Source organism: Alnus glutinosa, chromosome 1 (assembly GCF_958979055.1).
Source record: "Alnus glutinosa chromosome 1, dhAlnGlut1.1, whole genome shotgun sequence".
In the NCBI taxonomy this organism is placed as follows: domain Eukaryota; kingdom Viridiplantae; phylum Streptophyta; class Magnoliopsida; order Fagales; family Betulaceae; genus Alnus; species Alnus glutinosa.
The window spans coordinates 18,229,708-18,253,468 of NC_084886.1; the positions used below are offsets into that span (position 1 = coordinate 18,229,708).

Below are 23,761 nucleotides of genomic sequence, written 5' to 3' on the forward strand. Positions count from 1 at the left end.
GGTGGCTGAGCCACCCCCCTTGGCCACCATGGGGGTGGCCGGCCACCCCCATTTTGGCCAAGGTGGCCGGTCTGGCCCCTATGGGGTGGGGGTGGTTCGGCCACCCCACAGTTGAAAAAAAAAAAATAAAAAAAATAAAAAAATTTGAAGGGTTTTGGCCCTAGGGGGTGGCCGAACCACCCCCGTGGCCCTAGGGGGTGGTTCGGCCACCCCCAAGGGCCAACCCTCAATTTTTTTTTTTTTTCAACTGTGGGGTGGCCGAACCACCCCCTATGGGGTGGTTTGGCCACCCCAGACCGGTCAGACCGGCCAAGGGGGTGGCTGGGCCACCTCCTTGGCCAAAATGGGGGTGGCCGGCCACCCCCATGGTGGCCAAGGGGGGTGGCTCAGCCACCCCTCTTCTTTTTTCTTTTTTTAATTTTCTTTTTTAAAATTTTATTATTTTTAATCATTTTTTAAAGATTTTAATTTTTAATTTTTAATTTTTTTTTATGTAGTGCCACGTGTCAACCTCAGCGGTTGACACCTGGCGAACCGTTAAAATTTGGACGGAAAATCTAACAGAGGTACCAAATGGGTTTTTACCCTTAATTCAGGTACCACCTATGATACAAAACAAAACTGAAGTACTAAATTTAAAAACACGTAAAACTCAGGTACCAATGGGGTATTTATCCCTAAAAATAAAAGGAAATATAATAGCATGTGGGGCAACCTGCGCCCCACATGCGTAAAAGTTGAATGAAGGGCCAAATGGCCCTTCACTAATAAAAGGAAGAAGAGGCTCCCGAGAGCCTTATTTCAGAAAATGGAGAGTTCCTCATTTCTCTTTCCTTAAGGTTTTTATACAAAATCCATGATCTACGAAGATCTAACGGTCCGATCTTCGATCCGTCTTCGAAAACGTGATCCCTGCACGTGGATCTACGTTTCCACCGATCGTTTTTAGGTAAAACACTAAACTCATGATTTCGTAATTTTGGGTTAAAATATTGAAATGTGAGTTTAATCTAGTATTTTCTTTAGGTAATGGGTTACTTGGAACTTGCTTAAGACTACCCAAACCATGGATTTTGGTTTGGTGAATTTTGGTAAGTTTCTTTAAACCCTAACTTTTGAGTTATGTATTTTAATTGCGATTTCTTGTGTCTAATCCTAAGTAAATCTTATGGGTTAGTGTTATTAGTGTTTAAATAGCAATATTATGTTATGGGTTAGTAAAATAAATTATGGTTTAAGTTTAGAAACTCTAATTTGATGGGTTAAATTAATTTAGAGTTTTTAAGTGTAAAACCTAGATTGTTAATTTGTGGATTAATTGTGGTTATAGTGATGATTAATCCTAAAGTAGCTATAGGTTTTGTAAAAAAAAAAAATAAGTATTTATGAATTAGGTTCTAATATTAGTAAAGATAAATAATTATGGGTATTTAGCTTAAATAGTATTTGCGAAGTTAACCATAAAATTTTCTTAGGGGTTAATGTCATTTTAAATGAGTTAATAATTATTGTAAAAGATTAATGAAAATAATATTAGAGTTAATGATATTGAGAAAATGTTAGTGAAAAAAATGATCTAGAGATTAGTGAATATAATTTTAGGGCTAATATTATTATAAGCGTTAGTGAAAATAATTTACGGGTTTGTAAAATTAATTGCAGGTTAGTAATTAATTAAATAGTAATTTTAATATCTAATCCTTAGTAAATACTTCGGGTTAGTATTGTTTGAGTTTTAGATAGTGTCTAAGATTTATAGGTAGATGTTTGGAACCCTTAAAAACATTATGGGTTTTTCAACGGTTTAGCCTTGAGCGATTCAAGTGCTAATTAGGGTGTTAATTATTTAAAGTGCTAAATAGTACAATGTGTTATTCCACAGTGATACATTGCAAGGTGGTGTCTATGAGACCTAGTGCTTGATATCCGCGCAGCCAAAGTGAGTATTCTACTCACTGAGAAGATATATTTTCGTATTTTATAGAAATGCAAATGATAGATAATTTTCTACTGAACCAACGATATGTTAACATGTATGCTTTGAATGTTTTAAGTAGTTTCAATTATGTTGAAATATCAATGATGTTATGAAATGATGCATAAATGAAATGTTTGAATCGATTTAAAGTGTCTGACTATGTACTGCAATCCTGCAAAGAAAAATAAAGAAAATTTCATGTTGATTGGTTCATGGTATTTGAAGAAAGCATGATTTGCAAAGAATAGGAGTATAGAGTTAGAATTGTAAAGCATAAAACATGAGACCCATAATAAAGAAGAGAGAGGCTCATAATAAAGAAGAGAGCGTGAGGCTCATAATAAAGAAGAGAGCATGAGGCTCATAATAATGAAGAGAGCGTGAGGCTAATAATAATGAAGAGAGCGTGAGGCTCATAATGAACAAAAAGACTATCATGAGCATGCATAGTATTGTTTAAATTGTGTAATGTTTTCATGATAAGTATATTGTAGTTTTGCTAGACGTATTAGTATGCATAAGAGTCTTGATAGAAAAAGAACTTATGTATATTGGTATCGGATTGTGTGATGTTTTTATGAAAATATATTGTAGTTTTGCTAGACGTATTAGTATGCATAAAAGTCTTGATAGAAAAAGAACTTATGTATATTGGTATCGGATGGTTGCATGATTTAAATGTCATTGTGTTCTATAACGAATCTTTTTGTATAATACTAGCTGCCCACAGTATTTAAATGTTTTCTATTAGTCAGTGTCCGCTAAATCAGCTATGGGGATTTTCAAACAAAAATATATAAAATTGGTGGCTGTTATAGTGTACGCATGACTAGAAAAGAAAAGTTGGTTCTTTGCGAAAACTCAGTGAATAGTATACCTCTGAGGTCTTAGTGCATTTATTTATGCTAAGGCGGTGGGCTCATAATTCCACCTGTACGGATGCGGCAACCTCCCGCAACCGTGCAGACATTGATGCTTTGGTTGCAGGTCCTGCGGATATAGATATTGACTCGTCCACCTAGCGTATAGGATATTATGATTGGAACACATCGCGACAGTCATAAGTCACGGACTCATGGGTAGTCCGCATTTTGGGATATTTTATCCATGGCTCGTGTCCTATGTGGCACATGTATTTGTTGAGCCTATATTTTAGAATGTAATTAGTGTAATATGTTATATAAGCCTTAAATAGTTAGACTTGTAAATGGCTCTTGTTGTAATTAACTGTTGTATATTAGATGTATTTTCGCTTATGATATGTGTTCCGCTGCACATTGATTATTATATTCCGCTGTTAAATGTAACTCTGATTATCAGGTGCATGTTATGGAACATGTGTCATATGTTGGCTAAGCAACATGTAGTCGTGCCACTGTGAAGATCCGTTTGTATGTTAAAAAAAAGGGTCGTCACACCAACAATTATATGGACTAATTTTACATTTCGAACTCCGGTAATCATTTGGCCCCAACTCGCAACAGTAGAAAAACAATACACACGGTAGCACTAGACAAGTAATTCATTCCAGCAACGCCACAAACAGGTGCAAAAGACGGGGACAAATTATTCTCGAGCAACTACAACAACTTGTTTTCCAACATTGCGACCACTGAAAAGGCCAACCAAGGCAGCTGGGCCACTCTCAAGGCCTTCAGCTATGTCTTCCACATACACTATCTTCCCTTCTCTGATATAAGGCAGCATAGTGTCTAAGAACTTGGGATAGAGGTGATAGTAATCAGAAACTAAAAATCCTTGCATATGGATTCGCTTGACTATGAGAAACATCAAATTTTTCACGCCTTCAGGCTGATCAAGGTTGTACTGTGAGATCATTCCACATACAGCAATGCGGCCATGGATTCTCATGTTTAGGAGCACTGCATCAAGTGTTTTACCCCCAACATTCTCAAAGTAAATGTCAATGCCTTCTGGGAAATACCTGCATGTGGTGAACAGAAACCAATAATGTGTCTTTCAAAGATCAAAACAATATTCCTACAGACTCTGCTAATATATGGAGTCAAGTAATGGCCACATCTAGTTTGTTAATATTATTATGCCAAAGCTCAAAGCGGACAACTTATTCTATAAAGAACTTGAAAATACTTCAAGCTTTAGAGAAAAATTTAGAACTGACCTTTTCAAAGCTGCATCCAAGTCAGGCTCTTCCTTATAATTGAAAGCATCGTCAAAACCAAATTTATTCTTCAAAAGATCAACCTGGATTTTAACAGAATAAATATGAGTAGTAAAAACTTAAAAAAAAAAAAAAAAAAAAAACAGAAAACAAAAGAGTTCTTTCAAGTGAATGGTACATTTATCCCACTAGCTAGGCCCACTCCACAATTACAAAATACGAAAAAGAGAGGGTTTTTTTTTTTTTTTTTGGATGTGTGTGTGTGTGTGTGTGGGGTGGGGGAAAGGAGGAGGAAGAAGATGACATCCTTCTTTAAACTTTCAAAGAGAATCAGGGACACAAGTGACAGCCAAATTCCACAAATTAGCAAAACCATACAGCATGTGACAAGTATGGGAATTAGGGAATATTGTGAAATGTCTAGACAGCAATAGCTAGTTTGAAACTATCAATTGTCACAAATGATTGCAGAATATATACATCTAGATGGCAGCCATCAAATAAAGAAGGGCTAGATAAGAGAAAAGTATCCATCCCAATAGAAAGGTAACCTTTTCTTTACTTCCAGCACTTCCAACAACAAAACAACCCAACAATTTAGCAAACTGCCCAACAAGCTGACCAACAGCACCAGAAGCTGCAGAAATGAAGACGTATTCTCCTTTCTTAGGAGAACAAACTTCATAGAAACCAACATAAGCAGTCATACCAGGCATACCTACATATATATTCTGAATATGTTAGATGTCCTGTTTTAAAACATGCAGCCAGACAAGGACAAAACATAATTAGAAGCAGTAAGCTTACCAAGAATTCCAGTGTAGTAGGAAAGAGGCACATCTGTGTGTTGAATTTCAAACAGAGAATCAGTTTCCGTGATGAGACTATATTCTTCCCACCCGGTCATTCCCCAAACCAAGTCACCTTTCTTGAAGTTTGGATGCGCAGAATCCAAAACTTTACCCACTCCACGTCCAACAATGGGCTGCATAGTTTCAAAATCAAGGTCATAAATTATGCCTTCACACAACATCAACCAGAAAAAAAAAAAAAAAAAAAAAAAATACTCAAGTTTTTAATCGCAGTTATATATAAATTTTAAGCTTCTGCTTGACTAAAGATCTCCAATACTTGATGAACTCCAATATTATATATAATTTGAACACATCATTTTGACAACCACTTGCAACTAAGCATCGTAAAAATCAAATCTTTTTGCTGGGTTCCAAAAAGTCAAGGCATATATATATATATATATATATATATCGTAATTTTCAGAAATTTCAGCACAGGATAACCCAATAAATTGCATGTTCTGTGAGCAAGGAAAGAATAAAAGCATGCATAGTAAAAATCGCAATTTGAATGAACTTGAGCCCATGCAACAATAAAAACTGAGAATTACCCATTTTATTCAAAGGAATGTTTTCATTCTGTTTTTTAACTTGAGCCCCCTGCAAAGAGGAATTATGTCTCTGAAGTCTGAACCCAGAATTTAATTCCCAATTACAGCCAAAACAAGCAGAGATATAAACACTAATTTCATTCCAAACATTGAATCAGAAAACTCCAAAAGAAGATGAAAATAACGGGTCAGAGAATCCACTGACCGAACCGGGCGTGAAGGAGGCGATGTAGCTGGCATTAGTGGCTGGCTTCATGCGGCTTCGCATGTAGGGATCGCAGGACAAGTAGAGGTTCTTCACCAGAACAGCATTTGAACCCTCTGGAACCTTCAACTTAATGCTACCAGTCGTCACGTACATGTCCGATTCCTTGGGATAACCAGTGACATAGTCCCTCAGTATCACCTGCTTGTTGCTCACTACTTCCTCTCCCTTAACACTCGCCATTATTGCAGCGCTAAACTCTTTCTCTTTCCGTCTGTGTCTCTGTCTTGGTGATGGTGAGGTGCGGAAGGGGAAAAGTGGTTGTCTTTTTGGGATTCGGCTTCACTGCGGCACAGGTGCTGGTAAAATTTTGTGTGGCTCATATTTAACCAATTTTTTCTTGTTTCTTTTTTTTTTTTTAAATTAAAACTGTGTTCTCTATTTTTTTTATCTTTTTTTTTCCCGCGACTTAGACGCCGTTTGGGTAGAGAAACCGACCTCTTTTGCAGCTTGCCCCATTTTGTAGCCCTTGCTAATTGTAACCTTGGGGACCTGATGGAGCACCACCCATTTGGTGAACATTCTGTGAGATTACAGAATGTTCATTACTATCAAAACATCAAAGACAGGGAGACTATCAATTTGTTGAATTCAATTCCTACTATTAAACAAAACCTAGTTTTAAATTCATTACAAGCGGAGAATCCAGCACCATTTTTTCTTGGAAATGCTATCGCTCAACCACTCCACTACCCAAAGCTTATTATCATCTCACCCGTTAGACCCACAACTCCCTTTCAGTTTTCAAACATCTTTCAATACCCAGATTGTTCTCCCTCCGTCCCTCCCTCCCTCAGAGCTTCGTGCATAATCCCTTAGGAGGCTGGTCCATATGAAATTGGGGTTCTCGATCTATTTGATCAAAGAGCCGACTTTATTCAACTCTGATTCTCAAGTCATAACAAAAGAGTGCTGCTACTCTTACACGGTTACACCGACATTTTTACACCCGATGTGGCAACACCAACACCTGCATCACATATATATTTTTCTTTTTAAAAAAGGAGACAGGCTAAGAAAATTTTTGGGAGGAGAGGCCGGAAACCGAGCATCCCGTGGGAGGAGAGGCCAGAACCCAAGTGTCCTGCCACAACCCAGTCGAACCCAACCCGAGCAGATCTCTCCGGCCGTCTCGAGCGCCTCTGCCTCCCTCCCTCTTGTTCTCTTCACCATCTTTGGCAGATTCATTGGCCGGAAACCCGCCCACACGGGCCGACCCGCCTCTCGCCATTACTCTCTCCAGTAGATCCGGTCGTCCCGAGCTTCCCCGTAATTTTCTCCCCTCTTGCCGACCGTCCAACGAGTCCGGCACTCTCTTCTCCGGCCGTCCTGAGTGCCGGCAATCCCAACAAGCCGGCGACCCCCTCCTGCTTTCTCCTCTTCTTTCTTCTTCTTCTTCTTCTTCTTTTTTTTTTTTTTTTCGGGGTGTAAAAAGTTGGGGCATTTTCCAACAAAAATGACTTGCTGTGCAGTGAGACGCAAAATGATACAGATTGAGTTAAATCAGTCTTAGTTCGACATGGGCACTCAATGTTTTAACAGCAGCCGATTTCTCTATCGTACCCAAACGGCGTCTAAATCACAGGCAAAAAAAAGAAACACAGTTTTAGTGAAAAAAATATATACATACCCTCTTAAATTATTATTTATGCTCTGTTTATTTCGACGCAAAATGATTTCTATCGTAAAATATTTTCGATGAAATCAATTTCAAAAGAAATTATTTTCTCGAAAATATTTTTCGGCATTTGGTTCGCACGAAAAAATTACGAAAAATGAAAATGCAAATGTCGCCGGAATTCGGCAACGACCGGTCGCCGTCATCGGAATCCAGAGAGCATGATTGGCCAATCCGGTCAAAATTGCCGGATTCCGAAAAAACACCTCCGGGCCCGGTCAGATCCGGCCGGATCCGGTCATTTTGGCCGGATCTCGGCAGGATCAGCGGCCGGGTCCAGACACTGATCCGGCCGGATTCCGGCCATTTTGGCTAGATCTGGCCAGATCAGTGTCCGGATCCGGTCAGATCAGGCTGGATTCCGGCCATTTTGGCCAGAGCCGGCCGAATCAGTGTCCGGATCCGGTCAGATCCGGCCGGATCAGTGTCCGGATCCGGTCAAATCAGGCCGGATTCCGGCCATTTTGGCCGGATCCGGTCAGATCAGGCCGGCTTCCGGCCGGTTTCTGTCCATGGCTGAATTCCGGCCAGATTCCGCCGGCATTCGGCGCAGTTGCCGAATGTCGCCGGATTCCGTCGGCCGGCAGTATTCCAGTGGTCGGATTCCGACGCCAGCATTATTCCAGTGACTTGATGATGCCGAATTCCGGTTCTGCCTATTTTTGAACGACCGACTATTGCCGAACTCGACCAGTCAGATATCAAACATGCGTGTAAAGACGAAGAATATAATTTTGGAAAACGATTTACGGTTTTAAAAACCGTAAATCGTTTTCCAAAAATTAAAGAAGGTTTTACGGTCAAACCGAAAATGGTTTTCCTTGACCGTTATTTTCGCCCCTACCAAACACCGTAAAATACCGAAATCATTTTCCAAAAATCATTTTACGCCGAAACAAACGGAGCATTAATTATTAATATTTCTCAAATTATCAATTATGCTAATGTCCCTTCAAACTATCAAAACATATCAATATTTTTCTTAAGACCAATAAAAAGACAAAAATGATCATAATTTTTTTTTTCAATAAGACAAAATTGTCCTTATAAATTCAAAAAAAAAAACTGAAAAGAATAACTTTTTTAAAAAACAATTAAATAAAATTAAGGAAAAAAAAATTAATAAAAAAGAACGAAAAAGAACATTTAAAAAAAAAAAAAAAAAAAAAAGAGGAAAAAAAACTGAAATTTATATATAAAAATAAAATAAAATAAAATAAACCCAAAAAAAAAAAAACCTGTTTTTATTTTTTTTATTTTTTTGTTTTTTTTATAACTTTATGTTATTTTTTATTTTTTAAAATAATTTTTTTATTTTTTTTTAAATAATAATAATTTTATGAATGGTGTTTTTGCCAGTAAAGAGAATATTGACATTTTTCGGTAGTTTAAAGGGGGAGAGATTGACACAATTAATAATTTATGGAGATATTAACAATGAGATAGTAGTTTAAGAGGATTATTTGTACCTCCTCCTTTTTTTTCTCTTTCTTCTTCTTTTTTTTTTTTTTTTTTTTTTTTTTTTTTTTTTTCCAATTTTAGTTTAAAAAAGGCTCGGTTAAATAAGAATAACACAAAATTTTGAATTCTTCTAAATTGTAGGTGTTTTTATAAAATTGACCCACCAAAATTAATTTTTAACTTCAAACTTTTTTATATTTTTAGTTTCGGACCTCTCAAAATTATTTTTCTAGTTCCACCTCCTGCAAGCAACTAACACCTCACTGCTCCATATGGACCTTGAAGGTGGAAGACTGGAAGTCAAATGGGAATGCCATGAGCATAGTCCTGCCTTGATGCCTTCATCGGTCACCACCTCCTCCACTGCGCCCTCTGTCTTTGCCTTTTACGATCACCTTCCTCCATACTCTGACATTCCATCCACAAAGACGAAAAACTTAATAGAAAAGATGATTTATCATAGTTCTGTAGTTGTGGATGTTGAAAATCACTTTTTAAACTTTGGAAGCTAAAAACTTAAAAGTAGTATATATATACTTCGAAGTTGGGGGTACGTATAGTGTATTTTCTTCGAGGGACATTTTTGGAAATTTATGTGTTAAAATCCATGTGCGACGCAAGTGACTAACATTCCATCCAAAAAGATAGAAAAACTTAATGGATGAATTAACATGTCAGAATTTGGTAGTTTGTGGGATTCGAATGTCATTTTTTGAACTTTAAAGGCTAAAACACAAAAGTGTATTTTCTTCTAATTTTTTTAATTTTGATCGATATTTTTGTCATTGGGGGCCATTGACTCAATTAATAGTTTTAGGGGACATTAACAATAGGGTAGTAATTTGAGGAGGATGAGTTTGTTTACTTTTTCCATTAATTTATCTCAAGTTGGTATGAGAAATTTCAAATCTACTATTTAGAGTTTTGTTGTGATGGGTTGCAAAGTTGTTTATCTTCCAGTATCAAGTGTTTTTGGTGTTGAGAAGTACGGGATGGAATGGATTAATTGGTTTCTTATTGGATTCCTACTTTGATGGAAAGTGGAGTTAAAGTTCAATAAGAAAATCGGTCATTTCTCTACCCTCTTTTGTCATTCTTCGCTACCGTAGCATTGTCAATCCACTTTTAAATTAATCTTAATTAAAAAATAAATAAAAATCAATGGTGAAGTAACATTGCCACATCAGTAGAGAATGATGGAAAAAGAACAAAAGAATACAAAATAGCATTTCTCATAAATATATATAATATTCATTAATTTTTTGTAACTGAAGAAAGTCAAGTGAGAGAAACGGCCATATTTTGGTGTTCACGCTTTCAAGATGAAGATTCAAGAAGGTTTTTGGTTGAAGCAATACTACATATCATCATTTTGTCCTCTTTTTGTCCCCCCAAAATTGATGTGGCTCTTAAAATTACCATTGGATCAAAATCTAATAATGATTTATCGTAAATTCAATGGATTCTAGTATGTTGTTAATTTATTTTAAAAATCATGATAGCTAAATTCTTGGGATTTATTTTATATTATAAAGACTAGTTTTACATTTTGAATTCCAGCAATCATTTGGCCCCAAACCACAACAGTATAAAAACACTACATACAGTAGCACTAGACAAGTAACTCATTCCAACAATACCACGAACAGGTGAAAAAGACGAGGACAAATTATTCGTGAGCAACTACAACAACTTGTTTTCCAACATTGCGACCACTGAAAAGGCCAACCAAGGCAGCTGGGCCACTCTCAAGGCCTTCAGCTATGTCTTCCACATACACTATCTTCCCTTCTCTGATATAAGGCAGCACAGTGTCTAAGAACTTGGGATAGAGGTGATAGTAATCAGAAGTTACAAATCCTTGCATATGGATTCGCTTGAATATGAGATGCATCAAATTTTTCACGCCTTCAGGCTGATCAAGGTTGTACTGTGAGATCATTCCACATACAGCAATGCGGCCATGGATTCTCATGTTTAGGAGCACTGCATCAAGTGTTTTACCCCCAACATTCTCAAAGTAAATGTCAATGCCTTCTGGGAAATACCTGTGGTTAACAGAAACCAATAATTAATGTGTGTTTTAAAGATCAAAACAATATTCCTACAGACTCTGATAATATATATAGAGTCAAGTTAATGGCCCCATCCAGTTTGTTAATATTATTATACAAACTTATTCTAAAAATATACATACTACAACTTATTCTATAAACGAACTTTGTAAATACTACAACCCTTGGAGCAAAATTTAAAACTGACCTTTTCAAAGCTGCATCCAAGTCAGACTCTTCCTTATAGTTGAAAGCATCGTCAAAACCAATCTTGTTTTTCAAAAGATTAACCTGGTTTTTAATGGAAGAACATATGAGTTTATTAATAGAAAAACAAAAGCAAAAATAAAAAAGAGTTTATTATATCTACATAAACTATTGCAGAATACATCTAGATGGGAGCCATCAAATAAAGTATCCATCCCAATAGAAAGGTAACCTTTTCTTTACTTCCAGCACTTCCAACGACAAAACAACCCAACAATTTGGCAAACTGTCCAACAAGCTGACCAACTGCACCAGAAGCTGCAGAAATGAAGACATATTCTCCTTTCTTAGGAGAACAAACTTCATAGAAACCAGCATAAGCAGTCATACCAGGCATACCTACATAAATATATAATATTGAATAAGTTAGATGTGCTTTGACCACCAAGAAGCAATAACCTAATTAAAAGCTTAACACAAAACAGAATTAGAAGCAGCAAGCCTACCAAGAATTCCAGTATAGTAGGAGAGAGGCACATCAGTGTCGTGAATTTTAAACAGAGACTCAGTTGCTGTAATAAGACTATATTCTTCCCACCCGGTTACTCCCCAAACCAAGTCACCTTTCTTTAAGTTTGGATGCGCTGAATCCAAAACTTTAGCCATTCCATGTCCACTAATGGGCTGCAAAGTTTCGAAATCAAATTTCATAACTTATGCTTTCACACAACATCAACAAGATGAAAAAAAAAAAAAAAAAACAGCGGTAGCCGAACTGCCATGAAAAGCTTGGGGTGGCTCGGCCGCCCTCAGCCGAATCTGAGTAGGTTTGACGTGGTACACGGCAAAACCGTTAAAAATTTAACAAAAGGGAGACAATGATTTATTTGATAAATTTAAACTTTTTAAGAAGCAATTTGATATAAACTAATAATTCATAGACCAGCTTGGATCATTTGTCCTTTCTGTTTTTTCACGTACAAAGAGAAGAAGAATGAAAACACATTTAGGCAGAGAATCCACTCACAGAAACGGGCGTGAAGGAGCTGATGTAGGTGCCAGTAACGGAATTACCGGTTGGCCTCATGCGGCCAAGCAAGTAGGGATCGCAGGACAAGTAGAGGTTCTTCACCAGAACAGCATTTGAACCCTCTGGAACCTTCAACTTAATGCTACCAGTCGTCACGTACATGTCCGATTCCTTGGGATAACCAGTGACATAGTCCCTCAGTATCACCTGCTTGTTGCTCACTACTTCCTCTCCCTTAACACTCGCCATTATTGCAACGCTAAACTCTTTCTGTTTCTGTCTTGGTGAGGTGTGGAAGGGGAACTGAGGTTGTCTTTTTGTAGCATGCTGATCCGAGGATGTTCGTAACTGCTTACGTTTGGGACACGAACTTGCGTCACATTATACGTCACAATCTATTTTCAATTAGCCTTCTTCAAAGGGAATAGGATAAAAGCAATATTTCGCATTATCCACCTCTTTAAATATTTGGGTTGCTTGCTCCCTAAGAATTTGTAAAGGATAAATGCCATATTTCGCATTATCCGGCCACCTCTTTAGATATGCACATACTTAAATCCAAACTATGATCGCCTGCATTATAACAATATAAAAACATATTTTACTTTACTCTTATCATGCATGCCTTATAAATTTAGTAATTTACCCTTTTTACTTCTTTCCTTTAACTTTCTTCTCATTCCTTTAACCGCGCGTTTTCCATTATCATTTATTTACCATTTCACTTGGGGGTGGGAGAAGGGGAACCTTCACATGACCGTTTCATGGTCGTCTTCATGTGAGATTAAGCACCTATTGCTGTTTCCTAAGCCATCGCCATATATGACTACGCTAGCTTGGCCATTTATTGGGCCATCACCAAGTTTCGCAATCTTTACTTTTCCCTTTTCTTGATCCATCTACAAAGGAATTAGGTGACTTTTGTGTTGCCATTATGTAATTCTTTCATTTCCTTTGCCAATTTCCTTAACATTTCTTCAAATAAATGACTGTTTCTTGGCCATCATCAAGTGAAAACTGGCACCATCCAGTTTGTTAATATTATTACGCCTAGCTCAAAGCGGACAACTTATTCGATCTATAAAGAACTTGTAATTAAAGACTACGAGCTTTAGAGCAAAATTTAAAACTGACCTTTTCAAAGCTGCATCCAAGTCAGACTCTTCCTTATAGTTGAAAGCATCGTCAAAACCAAACTTATTCTTCAAAAGATCAACCTGGTTTTTAATAGAAGAAATATGAGTTTATTAATAGAAAAACAAAAACAAAAATAAATGAGTTTATTATATCTACATAAACGATTGCATGCAGAATACATCTAGATGGGAGCCATCAAATAAAGTATCCATCCCAATAGAAAGGTAACCTTTTCTTTACTTCACTACAAAAAACTCTGCATTTAGTAGCGTGTCAACAGTAAAGTACTTTTTGACACTTCACTAATTAGTAGCGTGTTAAAAAGTAATACCTCACTAAAATAATTAATGGTGTGTCGTTTTGACATGCCACTAAATTTGTAGCGTGTCTGGCAGTCACGTCACAAATTTAGTGTCGTGTCTAACTGGCACGCCATAATTTAGTGGCATGTCGGACTGACACGCCACAAAAAATAAAAATCCCCCTAGCTAGCTTCCCAGATTGTTCTCCCTCCCTCCCTGCCTCAGAGCTTGGTGCAAAAGCCCTTAGGAGGAGGCTGTTCCACATGAAATTGGGGTTCTCGATCTATTTGATCAAAGAGCCGACTTTATTCAACTCTAATTCTCAAGTCATAACAAAAATGACTTGCTGTGCAAGCACCACAAAAAACTTCGTTTTTAGCCACTTGCAGTTAGCCATGTAGATTAAGGTCATCCACGTGGCTAATTGTTAACCAAGTGCAGTTAGCTACGTGGGTTACGCGTGGTGAATCCAGTTGTTGTTAAATGTACATTTAAAGACGTGGCTTTTTATATATGTGGCTATTTAGCCATGTGACGTTTAGCCACATGCCACTCCAAGTGGCTAAATGCAATTTTATTTTTTAAAAAAAAATGAGCACTTCTAGCCACGTGTAATTAAAGCCACGTAGCTAAAAAAAAATATAAGCTAAAAAAAAAAAAAAAAACAGAATATCTGTTCTTTTTTTTTTTTTCTCCCAATATCATATATATATACAATATTTCCGGCGTACATCCAGGCCGGGACCGGCAATCACCTAGTCGTCGGATTTGAACTCATCAAACCAAAAATACAAAACCCCAAAATGGGAAAAACCGAATCACATACATTAGATTCAAAAAATCAAAACAACAAAAATCTAGTCGCCGGAAATCAAACCAAAAAAAAAACCAATTCGCCGGCAATCAAACCTAAACAACAAAAACCCAGTCGCCCACTCACGGGAAATCATCAAACCAAACAACAAAAACCCAAAATCAGATTCAAAATTTTGCCGGTCCTCCGATCCCTGCATCACCGAAACATCAAAGGATAAGAGAGAGATCAACACGAGAGAGAGAGAGAGAGAGAGAGAGAGAGAGAGAGAGAGAGTACTTGTGGTCGACGGAGATCCGCGGCCGGAGAGCATGAGTCAAACGGATCTCCTCCATCTCTGAGCATCAGTCGATCTCGATCTCTACCTCTTTGAGTCGCCCAATCTCCTTGGGTGGTGGCGTGTTGTTGAGCCAGTGGGGCTGAGTGGTCAACGAGAGAGAGAAGAGAGTGAGAGTGAGACGGAATATCAGAGATCGACGAGAGAGAAGAGAGTTTTGGGGTGAGTAGTTGACGAAAGAGAGAAGAGAGTGAGAGTGAAGAGAGGAGAGAGAGATAGAAGCATTTTAGGAAGAAAAGGCAAAAATTGAAAAAATTAATAGGAAAGTCAAATTTGAAATCTAAATATTAGTGCGAGCAGGATTTCGCGTCCCAAAATTTTTTTAATCTATATAAGCAAATAGAGACGTGTGTTATTTTTCACGTGGCTAGAATTTTAATTTGTCAAAAAAAAAAATTAATAAATTAGCCACGTGGTACATATTTCACGTGGCTAATTGGAGACGTGGCCATTACACTACGTGGCTAATTTATTAAAATTAAAAATAAAAAAATAAAAATAAAAAATTGAAAAAATTTCAATTCCTGAAAAAATATGAACATTTTAGTCACGTGGCTAATTGGCGAAGTGGAAATAATCCACGTGGCTAATTGGCGACGTGAAAAAAATCCACATGGCTAATTACCTGCACAAACATTTTGCTACGTGGTGGTTTACCCACATGGCGAAATAGCGACGTGGATAATCTAACATGTAGCGAAATCGCCACGTGGCTATAATCACATGGCTACAGTACCGGGTACTATAGCCACGTGGCTAAACTGCAAGTTTTTTTGTAGTGTGGGAGACTCAAATGATCGACACTGATCGAGTTAAATTAGACTTAGTTAAACATGGGCACTCAATATTTTATGGTCGGTTTGGATGTTGAATTTTTTTGAATCAGAATATTATTTTGATTCACTGTGCGAATTATGGGGTTTGACATTGTGAGATAAAATTTGAAAAAAAAAAAAATTTAAAAAGTTGAATAAAATATAATTTATTTTTGAAAAAAGTAGAATATTATTCTACATTTTATTCAAACCAAACACACTATTAACCGCAACTGATTTCTCTACCCAAACAACATCTAAATCACAAAAAAAAAAAAAAAAAAAAACACACAATTTTATGAGAAAAATACACATATTCTCCTCAAACTAGCACTCAATTGTCAATGTCTCCCAAACTATCAATTAAGTCAATGTTTCCCCTCAAACTACCAAAGCAGGTCTATATCCCCCCCTAAAACCAATAAAAGGACAAAAATGGCTATATATATATTTTCAATAAGATAAAAATGTCCTCATAAATTAAAAAAAAAAAAAAAAAAAAAAAAAAAAAAAAAAAACTTAAACTTAAAAAACAAATAACTTTTTAAAAAACAAATTAAATAAAATTAAGGAAAAAAAAAAGAAAAATAAAAATAAAAAAGAACGAAAAAAGAATTTTATTTTTTAAAAAAAATGAAAAAATAACTGAAATTTATATATATATATATATATTAAAAAAAACCGAAAAGAAGAAGAAGAAGAAGAAAAAAAACCTGTTTTTATTTTTATTTTTTTTTATTTTTTGTATAACTTTTTGTTATTTTAGATTTTTTTTAAATAATATTTTTAGTTTTTTTTTTAAATAATAATAATTTTATGATGGGTTATTTTTGTCATTAGGATAAACATTGACATTTTTCGGTAGTTTTTTTTTTTTTTTTTTTTTTTTTTTTTTAATTTTTATTTTTTAAGTACGTCAGTAACCAATTACAAGGAAAAATAAAAAACACAAATACAACAGGGTATGGGCAACCCAAATATTAAACTAAGAACGTAAATACGCGGGGGCAATGCTTCCGAAGATGCGGGCCCTTTGACTCGAGGCACGGATGCCACAAAGTCGGGGTCACCATTAAAGGTGATTTCACAAGTGTATTGAGTCACCATTAAAGAGCTCGCTGGAGCGTGTGTGCCACGCGCGAGGGAGTAGAAGCCGGTTGGGGAAAAAACGATCGTTGGTGGAAACCGGAGACGCCGGAGAACTCAGTGGTGAGGCGCGTGTCTTGTAATTGTTTGCGGAGGAGTGTAGATCTAGATCTGAAAAATTGAAACAAAACCCCTTGCCAAAAATTACAAAAAACTCGGTGGAAGGCGGAGGAAAATAGCCTGAACAGACGTTTTAGAGACACAAAAACCAGTAAAAAGCATGTAAGATAGGTGGGTAGATGGAGCTTATGCCTTAACTCCAAAGGCTTGAAAAACTGGAAAGAAGGTAGAAGGTTGAAGAGATAGATGATGTAAAGTGAAAAGTAAGGGTGGTCGGATGTTGGGGTGGAAGAAGAACAGAGGAAAACGGAGATGGGTGGTGGGGAGGGAAGCACAGTGCTTCCCTCCCATGGCGGCTTGCACAGGAAAAAAATCAGGGAGAAAAGGATGGAGGAGAGAGAACGGAAGGGGGGGGAAGATTGACACAATTAGTAATTTAGAGGGATATTAACAATGAGATAGTAGTTTGAGAGGATTATATGTACTTTTTGTTTTTTTGTTTTCCAATTTTTGTTTAAAAAAGGCTTGATTAAATATGAGCAACACAAAATTTTAAAAAATTCTTCTAAATTGTAGGTGTTTTTATAAAATTGACCCTTCAAAATTAATTTTTAACTTTCAATTTTTTTTTTTTATATTTTGAGTTTTGGATCCCTCAAAATTATTTTTCTAGCTTCACCCTATGCAAACAACTAACACATCACTACTCCAAATGGACCTTGAAGGTGGAAGGCAAATGGGAATGTTGCGAGCAAACTCCTACTTTGATGCCTTCGTCGTTCACCACCTTGATCCTCCGCTGCACCCTCTTTGTCTTTGCCTTTTACGTTTGCCTTCCTCCATAAACTGACATTCCATCCAAAAAGACGAAAAACATAATAGAAAAGATGACTTATCAAAGTTTTGTAGTTGTGGGTGTCGAAAGTCACTTTTTAAACTTTGGAAGTTAAAAACGCAAAAGTAGTCATATTTCAGAGGTGAGGGTATAGAATATTTTCTCCTAACTAGGGACATTTTTGGAAATTTAAGTGTTAAAAGTCACGTGCAGCGCACGTGACTAACATTCCGTCCAAAAAGACAGAAAAACTTAACGGATGGATTAACATGTTAGGATTTGGTAGTTTGTGAAATTCGAATGTCATTTTTTGAACTTTAAAGGCTAAAACACAAAAGTGTATTTTCCCCTAACTTTTTTAATTTTGATCAAGGATATTTTTGTTATTAGGGGGCATTGACTTAATTAATAGTTTTAGGGGACATTATCAATGGGGTAGTAATTTGAGGAAGATGAGTTTGTTTACTTTTTCCATTAATTTATCTCAAGTTGGTGTGAGAAACTTCAAATCTACTCTTTAGAGTTATGCATGTTGTGATGGGTTGCAAATTGTTTATCTTCCAGTATTAAGTGTTTTTGGTATTGATAAGTAAGGGATGGAATTGATTAATTGGTTTCCTATTGGATTCCTACTTTGATGGGAAGTGGAGTTAAAGTTCAATAAGAAAATCAATCATCTGTCTACCCTATAAATATAGAGCTATGTTACTTGGTATTCTCTTATCATTCTCCGCTGCCGTGACATTGTCAATTCACCTTTAAATCAATCTTAATTAAATAAAATAAAAATCAATGGTAAAATGACAATGTCACATCAGTATAGAATAATAAAAGAAAAAGAAAAAACAAAATAACATTTCTCATAAATATATACAATATCCATCAATTTTATGTAACTAAAGAGAGCCGAGCGAGAGAAATACCCATTTTTTGGTGTTCACGCTTTCAAGATCAAAATTCAAGAAGGTTTTTAGTTGCAATGGATTTTGGGACGTTGTTAATTTATTTTGAAAATCATGATAGCTAAAATCTTGGGATTTATTTTAGATTATAAAGACTAGTTATACATTTTGAATTCCAGCAATCTTTCGGCCCCAAACCACAACAGTATAAAAACAAGAGTAACACTAGACAAGTAACTCATTCCAACAACACCACGAACAGGTGCAAAAGACGTGGACAAATTATTCGCGAGCAACTACAACAACTTGTTTTCCAACATTGCGACCACTGAAAAGGCCAACCAAGGCAGCAGGGCCACTCTCAAGGCCTTCAGCTATGTCTTCCACATACACTATCTTCCCCTCTCTGATATAAGGCAGAACAGTGTCTAAGAACTTGGGGTAGAGGTGATAGTAATCAGAAACTACAAATCCTAGCATATGGATTCGCTTGGTTACGAGAAACATCAAATTTTTCACGCCTTCAGGTTGATCAAGGTTGTACTGTGAGATCATTCCACATGCAGCAATGCGGCCATGGTTTCTCATGTTTAGGAGCACTGCATCAAGTGTTTTACCCCCAACATTCTCAAAGTAAATGTCAATGCCTTCTGGGAAATACCTGCATGTGGTGAACAGAAACCAATAAAGTACAGACTCTGATAATATTATATGGAGTCAAGTAATGGCCACATCTAGTTAATTTGTTAATATTATAGCATGCCAAGCTCAAAGCGGACAACTTATTCTATAAAGAACTTGTAAATACTTCAAGCTTTAGAGTAAAATTTAAAACTGACCTTTTCAAAGCTGCATCCAAGTCAGGCTCTTCCTTATAGTTGAAAGCATCGTCAAAACCTAACTTATTCTTCAAAAGATCAACCTGGTTTTTAACAGAACAAATATGACTTGATTAATAGTTAAAAAAAAAAAAAAAAAAAAAGAGTTCTTTCAAGTGAATGGTACATTTATCCCACTACCTAGGCCCACTCCACAATTACAAAATAAGAAAAAGAGAGAGAGAATCAGGGACACAAGTGACAGCCAAATTACACAAATTAGCAAAAAACCATACAGCATGCGACTAGTATGGGAATTAGGGAATATTGTGAAATGTCTAGACAGCAATAGCTAGTTTGAAACTATCAATTGTCACAAATGATTGCAGAATATATACATCTAGAGGACAGCCATCAAATAAAGAAGGGCTAGATAAGAGAAAAGTATCCATCCCAATAGAAAGGTAACCTTTTCTTTACTTCCAGCACTTCCAACAACAAAACAACCCAACAATTTAGCAAACTGTCCAACAAGCTGACCAACAGCACCAGAAGCCGCAGAAATGAAGACATATTCTCCTTTCTTAGGAGAACAAACTTCATAGAAACCAGCATAAGCAGTCATACCAGGCATACCTACATATATATTCTGAATATGTTAGATGTCCTGTTTTAAAACATGCAGCCAGACAAGGACAAAACATAATTAGAAGCAGTAAGCTTGCCAAGAATTCCAGTGTAGTAGGAAAGAGGCACATCTGTGTGTTGAATTTCAAACAGAGATTCAGTTTCCGTGATGAGACTATACTCTTCCCACCCGGTCATTCCCCAAACCAAGTCACCTTTCTTGAAGTTTGGATGCGCAGAATCCAAAACTTTACCCACACCATGTCCAACAATGGGCTGCGTAGTTTCAAAATCAAGGTCATAAATTATGCCTTCACACAACATCAACCAGAAAAAAAAAAAAAGAAAAAAAGAAAGAAAACTCAAGTTTTTAATCGCAGTTATATATAAATTTTAAGCTTCTGATTGACTAAAGATCTCCAATATTATATATAATTTGAACACATCATTTTGACAACCACTTGCAAATAATCATCGTAAAAATCGAATCTTTTTGCTGGATTCCAAAAAGTCGCGGCATATATATATATATCGTAATTTTCAGAAATTTCAGCACAGTATAACCCAATAAATTGCATGTTCTGCGAGCAAGGAAATAATAAAAGCATGCATAGAAAAAATCGCAATTTGAATGAACTTGAGCCCCTGCAACAATAAAAACTGAGAATTACCCATTTTATTCAGAGGAATTTTTCATTTCTGTTTTTTAACTTGAGCCCCTGCAAAAGAAGATGAAAATAACGGGTCAGAGAATCCACTGACCGAACCGGGCGTGAAGGAGGGGATGTAGCTGGCATTAGCGGCTGGCTCCATGCGGTTTCGCATGTAGGGATCGCAGGACAAGTAGAGATTCTTCACCAGAACAGAATTTGAACCCTCTGGAACCTTCAACTTAATGCTACCAGTCGTCACGTACATGTCCGATTCCTTGGGATAACCAGTGACATAGTCCCTCAGTATCACCTGCTTGTTCCTCACTGCCTCCTCTCCCTTAACACTTGCCATTATTGCAACGCTAAACTCTTTCTGTTTCAGTCTTGGTGAGGTGTGGAAGGGGAAATTAGGTTGTCTTTTTGTAGCACGCTGATCCGAGTATATTCGTAACTGCTTACGTGGGTACACGAACTTGCGTCAGATTATGCGTCACAATCTATTTTCAATGGATGACATATTTTTTGTTTTTGGGTAGAAAATGAGGCACGGCAGGCGAAGAAAAAAGCGAAGACAGGGATCGAAACCACACCGGCCGGAAACCACGCAACCGGCCATGGGAGGAGAAGCCGGAAACCACGCGTCCGGCTAGAACCCGAGCGTCCTCATCCTAGCCCAGTCGAACCAGAACCGAGCGTCACTGGCCGGAAACCCCCGCACGCCGGAAACCCGCCCACATGGGCTGAGCCGCCACGCAACCGGCCATGGGATGAGAGGCCGGAAACTACGCGTTCGGCCGGAACCCGAGCGTCTCCATTGCAGCCCAGTCGAACCCAACCTGAGCGTCACCGACTGAAAACCCGCCCACACGGGCCGACCCACCTCTCTTCGTCACTATCTCCAGTAGATTCGGTCGTTCCGAGCTTCCCCGTCACTTTCTCCCCTCTTGCCAGCTGTCCAAAGAGTCCGGCACTCTCTTCTCCAGCCGTCCTGAGCGTCGGCGATCCCCTCTTGTTTTCTCTTTTTTTTTTGCCGATTTTTTCTTCCTTCTTCCGTTAAAGCCCGTGCCTCCTCTTTCTACCAAAAAAAAAAAAAAAAAAAAAAGTGGTGTAGGTGTTGCTTGGTGTAAAAAAATGGGTGTATATCTAAAATTTTCCTTTTCAATGGGAGGCTTAGAAACACACCAGCTACACACTAGTTATACGTACACCCCTTCTCATATGAGATGTGGCCACATGTAGGCTCTACCTCATGTAAAAGGGGGGTGTAACCAATGTATAACTAGTGGTTTTTTAGCATTTCTCATTTTCAATTGAGGAATGTTAGATCTTCCTCTAATGTTCTTCTGGTGATCATCTAGGACATAAATATATGTAATAAAAAAAAATTAACAAATTACATCCATATCATCCAGAAGGATATAAATGTAATTTTTTTTTTATTATATTTATGTCCTTCCAGATAAACACCAAAATAACACTAGAAAGGTATCTAACATTTCTCGTTTTCAATTAGCCTTTCATCAAAAAGAATAGGATAAATGCATATTTCGTATTATCCACCTCTTTAAATATGCACTTACTTAAATCCAAACTCTCTTCTTCTTCTTTTTTTTTTTTTTTGAAAAAAAAAAAGATGATTTTATTAATCAATGAGAAAACCCTTGATCTAACGTGTGTGACAACTCTACTTTGGCTAGCAGATAGGCTTGGCAATTCGGGTCGGGGGGGTCGGGTTCATGTCGACTCGGCTGACCCGAATACACAATCAGGTCTGACACGAACCCAACCCGATTATTAATTGGGTTGAAATTCTGAACCCAAACACGACTCACCTGCCAGCCGTGTTACCCGAACACGACCCGGGTAACATGTTTACTTTCAACCAAATCCTGAAATCTGAATCCCTGATTGATCAGAGAAGCAGAGAACTGAAAATCCAATGTTTATCAAAACAAAATCAATACAAGCGTTAACAAATCTAATGGAAAATTCACCTAAATCAGCACGGGACCGAACTACCGAAGGGTGAAACTGAAACACTGAAGTGAAAATCTGGAAGAGATTCAAGAGAAGATGAGAACTCGAGAAGTGCGGCCGTGCGGACTGCGGGCGACGGGCGTGTGCCGTGCGGGCCGGTGCGGCTACGCCGACTAGCAGGCTAGGGTTCAGACTACGAAGAGCAAGTGACGGGCGTGCGCTGTGCGGGCAGTGTGGCTACGCGGACTAGCGGCTAGGGTTCCGACTGCGGAGTGCAGGCGACGGGCGTACGCCGTGCGGGCCGGTGCGGCTACGCCGACTAGCGGGCTAGGATTCCGATTCGTTTCTTACTTTCTCAATTTCTCAACTTTCTCCATTTCTAGATTCTTCATTGTTCTTCTACAGTCTACTTTTGTCTTTCGATCTTTCTTCCTCTTTTATTTTCTTTTCTTTTCTTTTTTTTTAAAAAAAATAAATAAATAAATAAATAAATAAAATCGGGTCTAATCGTGTCTGGCAGGTCAACCTGCGGGTTAACCCGCCAAACACAATTTTAATTGGGTCATAACCTAATTATGACCCGAACCCGATTACAATAAACTCAAACCCTATTTTCCCGTGTCGTGTTCGTATCGGGTTCGCGAGTCATGTCAAAAATTGCCAACCCTACTAGCAAATGGGCTGCTTGGTTAGCTGCCCTTCAAGTATGCCGAACAACACAAGACTCAAAACTTTGGAGTAAAAACTTGGGGTGTTCTTGTTCAAACCCGATACCACTTGCATGGAATCACCCTCGAATATTACACGTTGCATCCCAAGATCTGAAAAAACTAATTGCCTTCCATGCAGCCAAAGCTTCGGCTATTGTTGGGTCGATAATGTATTGGACAGTCATGGACAAGGCTGCCTATACCACACCAGCGTAATCCCGCATGCACTACCACCCCTAATCCCATATGCTTATTGTTGCAATTCAAGGTTGCATCCCAGTTTGTCTTCAGCATTCCAACAGGGGGTTGTATCCAATGAGAGGTGTTCGGCTCGTCAACACCAGTGCCAGAGTCAACCCTCTGGTTGGCTTGTGCGTAGCCTTCCACCTGCCCTTTGGCCTGGAGCA

At 37.7% G+C, this 23,761-nt stretch overlaps 3 protein-coding genes and 1 long non-coding RNA gene across 4 annotated transcripts; 1 reads left to right on the forward strand and 3 right to left on the reverse strand.

The window, feature by feature from the left end:
• The first annotated feature begins 755 nt into the window (after nt 1–755).
• Nucleotides 756–3,234, forward strand: LOC133875847 (uncharacterized). The gene is made up of 4 exons (XR_009901501.1): nt 756–949; nt 1,027–1,091; nt 1,883–1,939; nt 2,945–3,234. It is a non-coding gene; the product is annotated as an uncharacterized LOC133875847 (long non-coding RNA).
• Nucleotides 3,235–3,366: 132 nt separating this feature from the next.
• LOC133875841 (2-alkenal reductase (NADP(+)-dependent)-like) lies at nt 3,367–6,175 on the reverse strand. The gene is made up of 5 exons (XM_062314087.1): nt 5,732–6,175; nt 4,929–5,106; nt 4,673–4,839; nt 4,122–4,204; nt 3,367–3,923 (listed from the first exon to the last, which is right to left on the reverse strand). Exons 1-5 carry the CDS (start codon nt 5,972–5,974, stop codon nt 3,545–3,547), a joined length of 1,050 nt encoding a protein of 349 aa, XP_062170071.1. The 5' UTR covers nt 5,975–6,175; the 3' UTR covers nt 3,367–3,544.
• Nucleotides 6,176–10,429: 4,254 nt separating this feature from the next.
• LOC133875853 (2-alkenal reductase (NADP(+)-dependent)-like) lies at nt 10,430–12,520 on the reverse strand. Its single transcript, XM_062314105.1, has 5 exons — nt 12,219–12,520; nt 11,698–11,875; nt 11,424–11,590; nt 11,193–11,275; nt 10,430–10,978 (listed from the first exon to the last, which is right to left on the reverse strand). The coding sequence occupies exons 1-5, from the start codon at nt 12,468–12,470 to the stop codon at nt 10,600–10,602; spliced, it is 1,059 nt and encodes a 352-aa protein (XP_062170089.1). The 5' UTR covers nt 12,471–12,520; the 3' UTR covers nt 10,430–10,599.
• Nucleotides 12,521–18,687: 6,167 nt separating this feature from the next.
• LOC133875861 (2-alkenal reductase (NADP(+)-dependent)-like) lies at nt 18,688–21,075 on the reverse strand. The gene is made up of 5 exons (XM_062314116.1): nt 20,777–21,075; nt 20,113–20,290; nt 19,857–20,023; nt 19,409–19,491; nt 18,688–19,230 (listed from the first exon to the last, which is right to left on the reverse strand). The coding sequence occupies exons 1-5, from the start codon at nt 21,017–21,019 to the stop codon at nt 18,852–18,854; spliced, it is 1,050 nt and encodes a 349-aa protein (XP_062170100.1). The 5' UTR covers nt 21,020–21,075; the 3' UTR covers nt 18,688–18,851.
• Nucleotides 21,076–23,761: the final 2,686 nt, after the last annotated feature.

Excerpts from the sequence above, each read along its gene's own strand:
- LOC133875841 (XM_062314087.1), bottom strand. The coding sequence starts at position 5,974 with ATGGCGAGTGTTAAGGGAGAGGAAGTAGTGAGCAACAAGCAGGTGATA. Across the intron at positions 4,205-4,672 it reads GTGCTGGAAGTAAAGAAAAG|GTTGATCTTTTGAAGAATAA; the intron begins GTTACCTTTCTA and ends GTTAAAATCCAG. Across the intron at positions 3,924-4,121 it reads TTGGATGCAGCTTTGAAAAG|GTATTTCCCAGAAGGCATTG; the intron begins GTCAGTTCTAAA and ends CACCACATGCAG.
- LOC133875853 (XM_062314105.1), bottom strand. The coding sequence starts at position 12,470 with ATGGCGAGTGTTAAGGGAGAGGAAGTAGTGAGCAACAAGCAGGTGATA. Across the intron at positions 11,591-11,697 it reads CTACTATACTGGAATTCTTG|GTATGCCTGGTATGACTGCT; the intron begins GTAGGCTTGCTG and ends ATATTTATGTAG. Across the intron at positions 10,979-11,192 it reads TTGGATGCAGCTTTGAAAAG|GTATTTCCCAGAAGGCATTG; the intron begins GTCAGTTTTAAA and ends TGTTAACCACAG.
- LOC133875861 (XM_062314116.1), bottom strand. The coding sequence starts at position 21,019 with ATGGCAAGTGTTAAGGGAGAGGAGGCAGTGAGGAACAAGCAGGTGATA. Across the intron at positions 19,492-19,856 it reads GTGCTGGAAGTAAAGAAAAG|GTTGATCTTTTGAAGAATAA; the intron begins GTTACCTTTCTA and ends GTTAAAAACCAG. Across the intron at positions 19,231-19,408 it reads TTGGATGCAGCTTTGAAAAG|GTATTTCCCAGAAGGCATTG; the intron begins GTCAGTTTTAAA and ends CACCACATGCAG.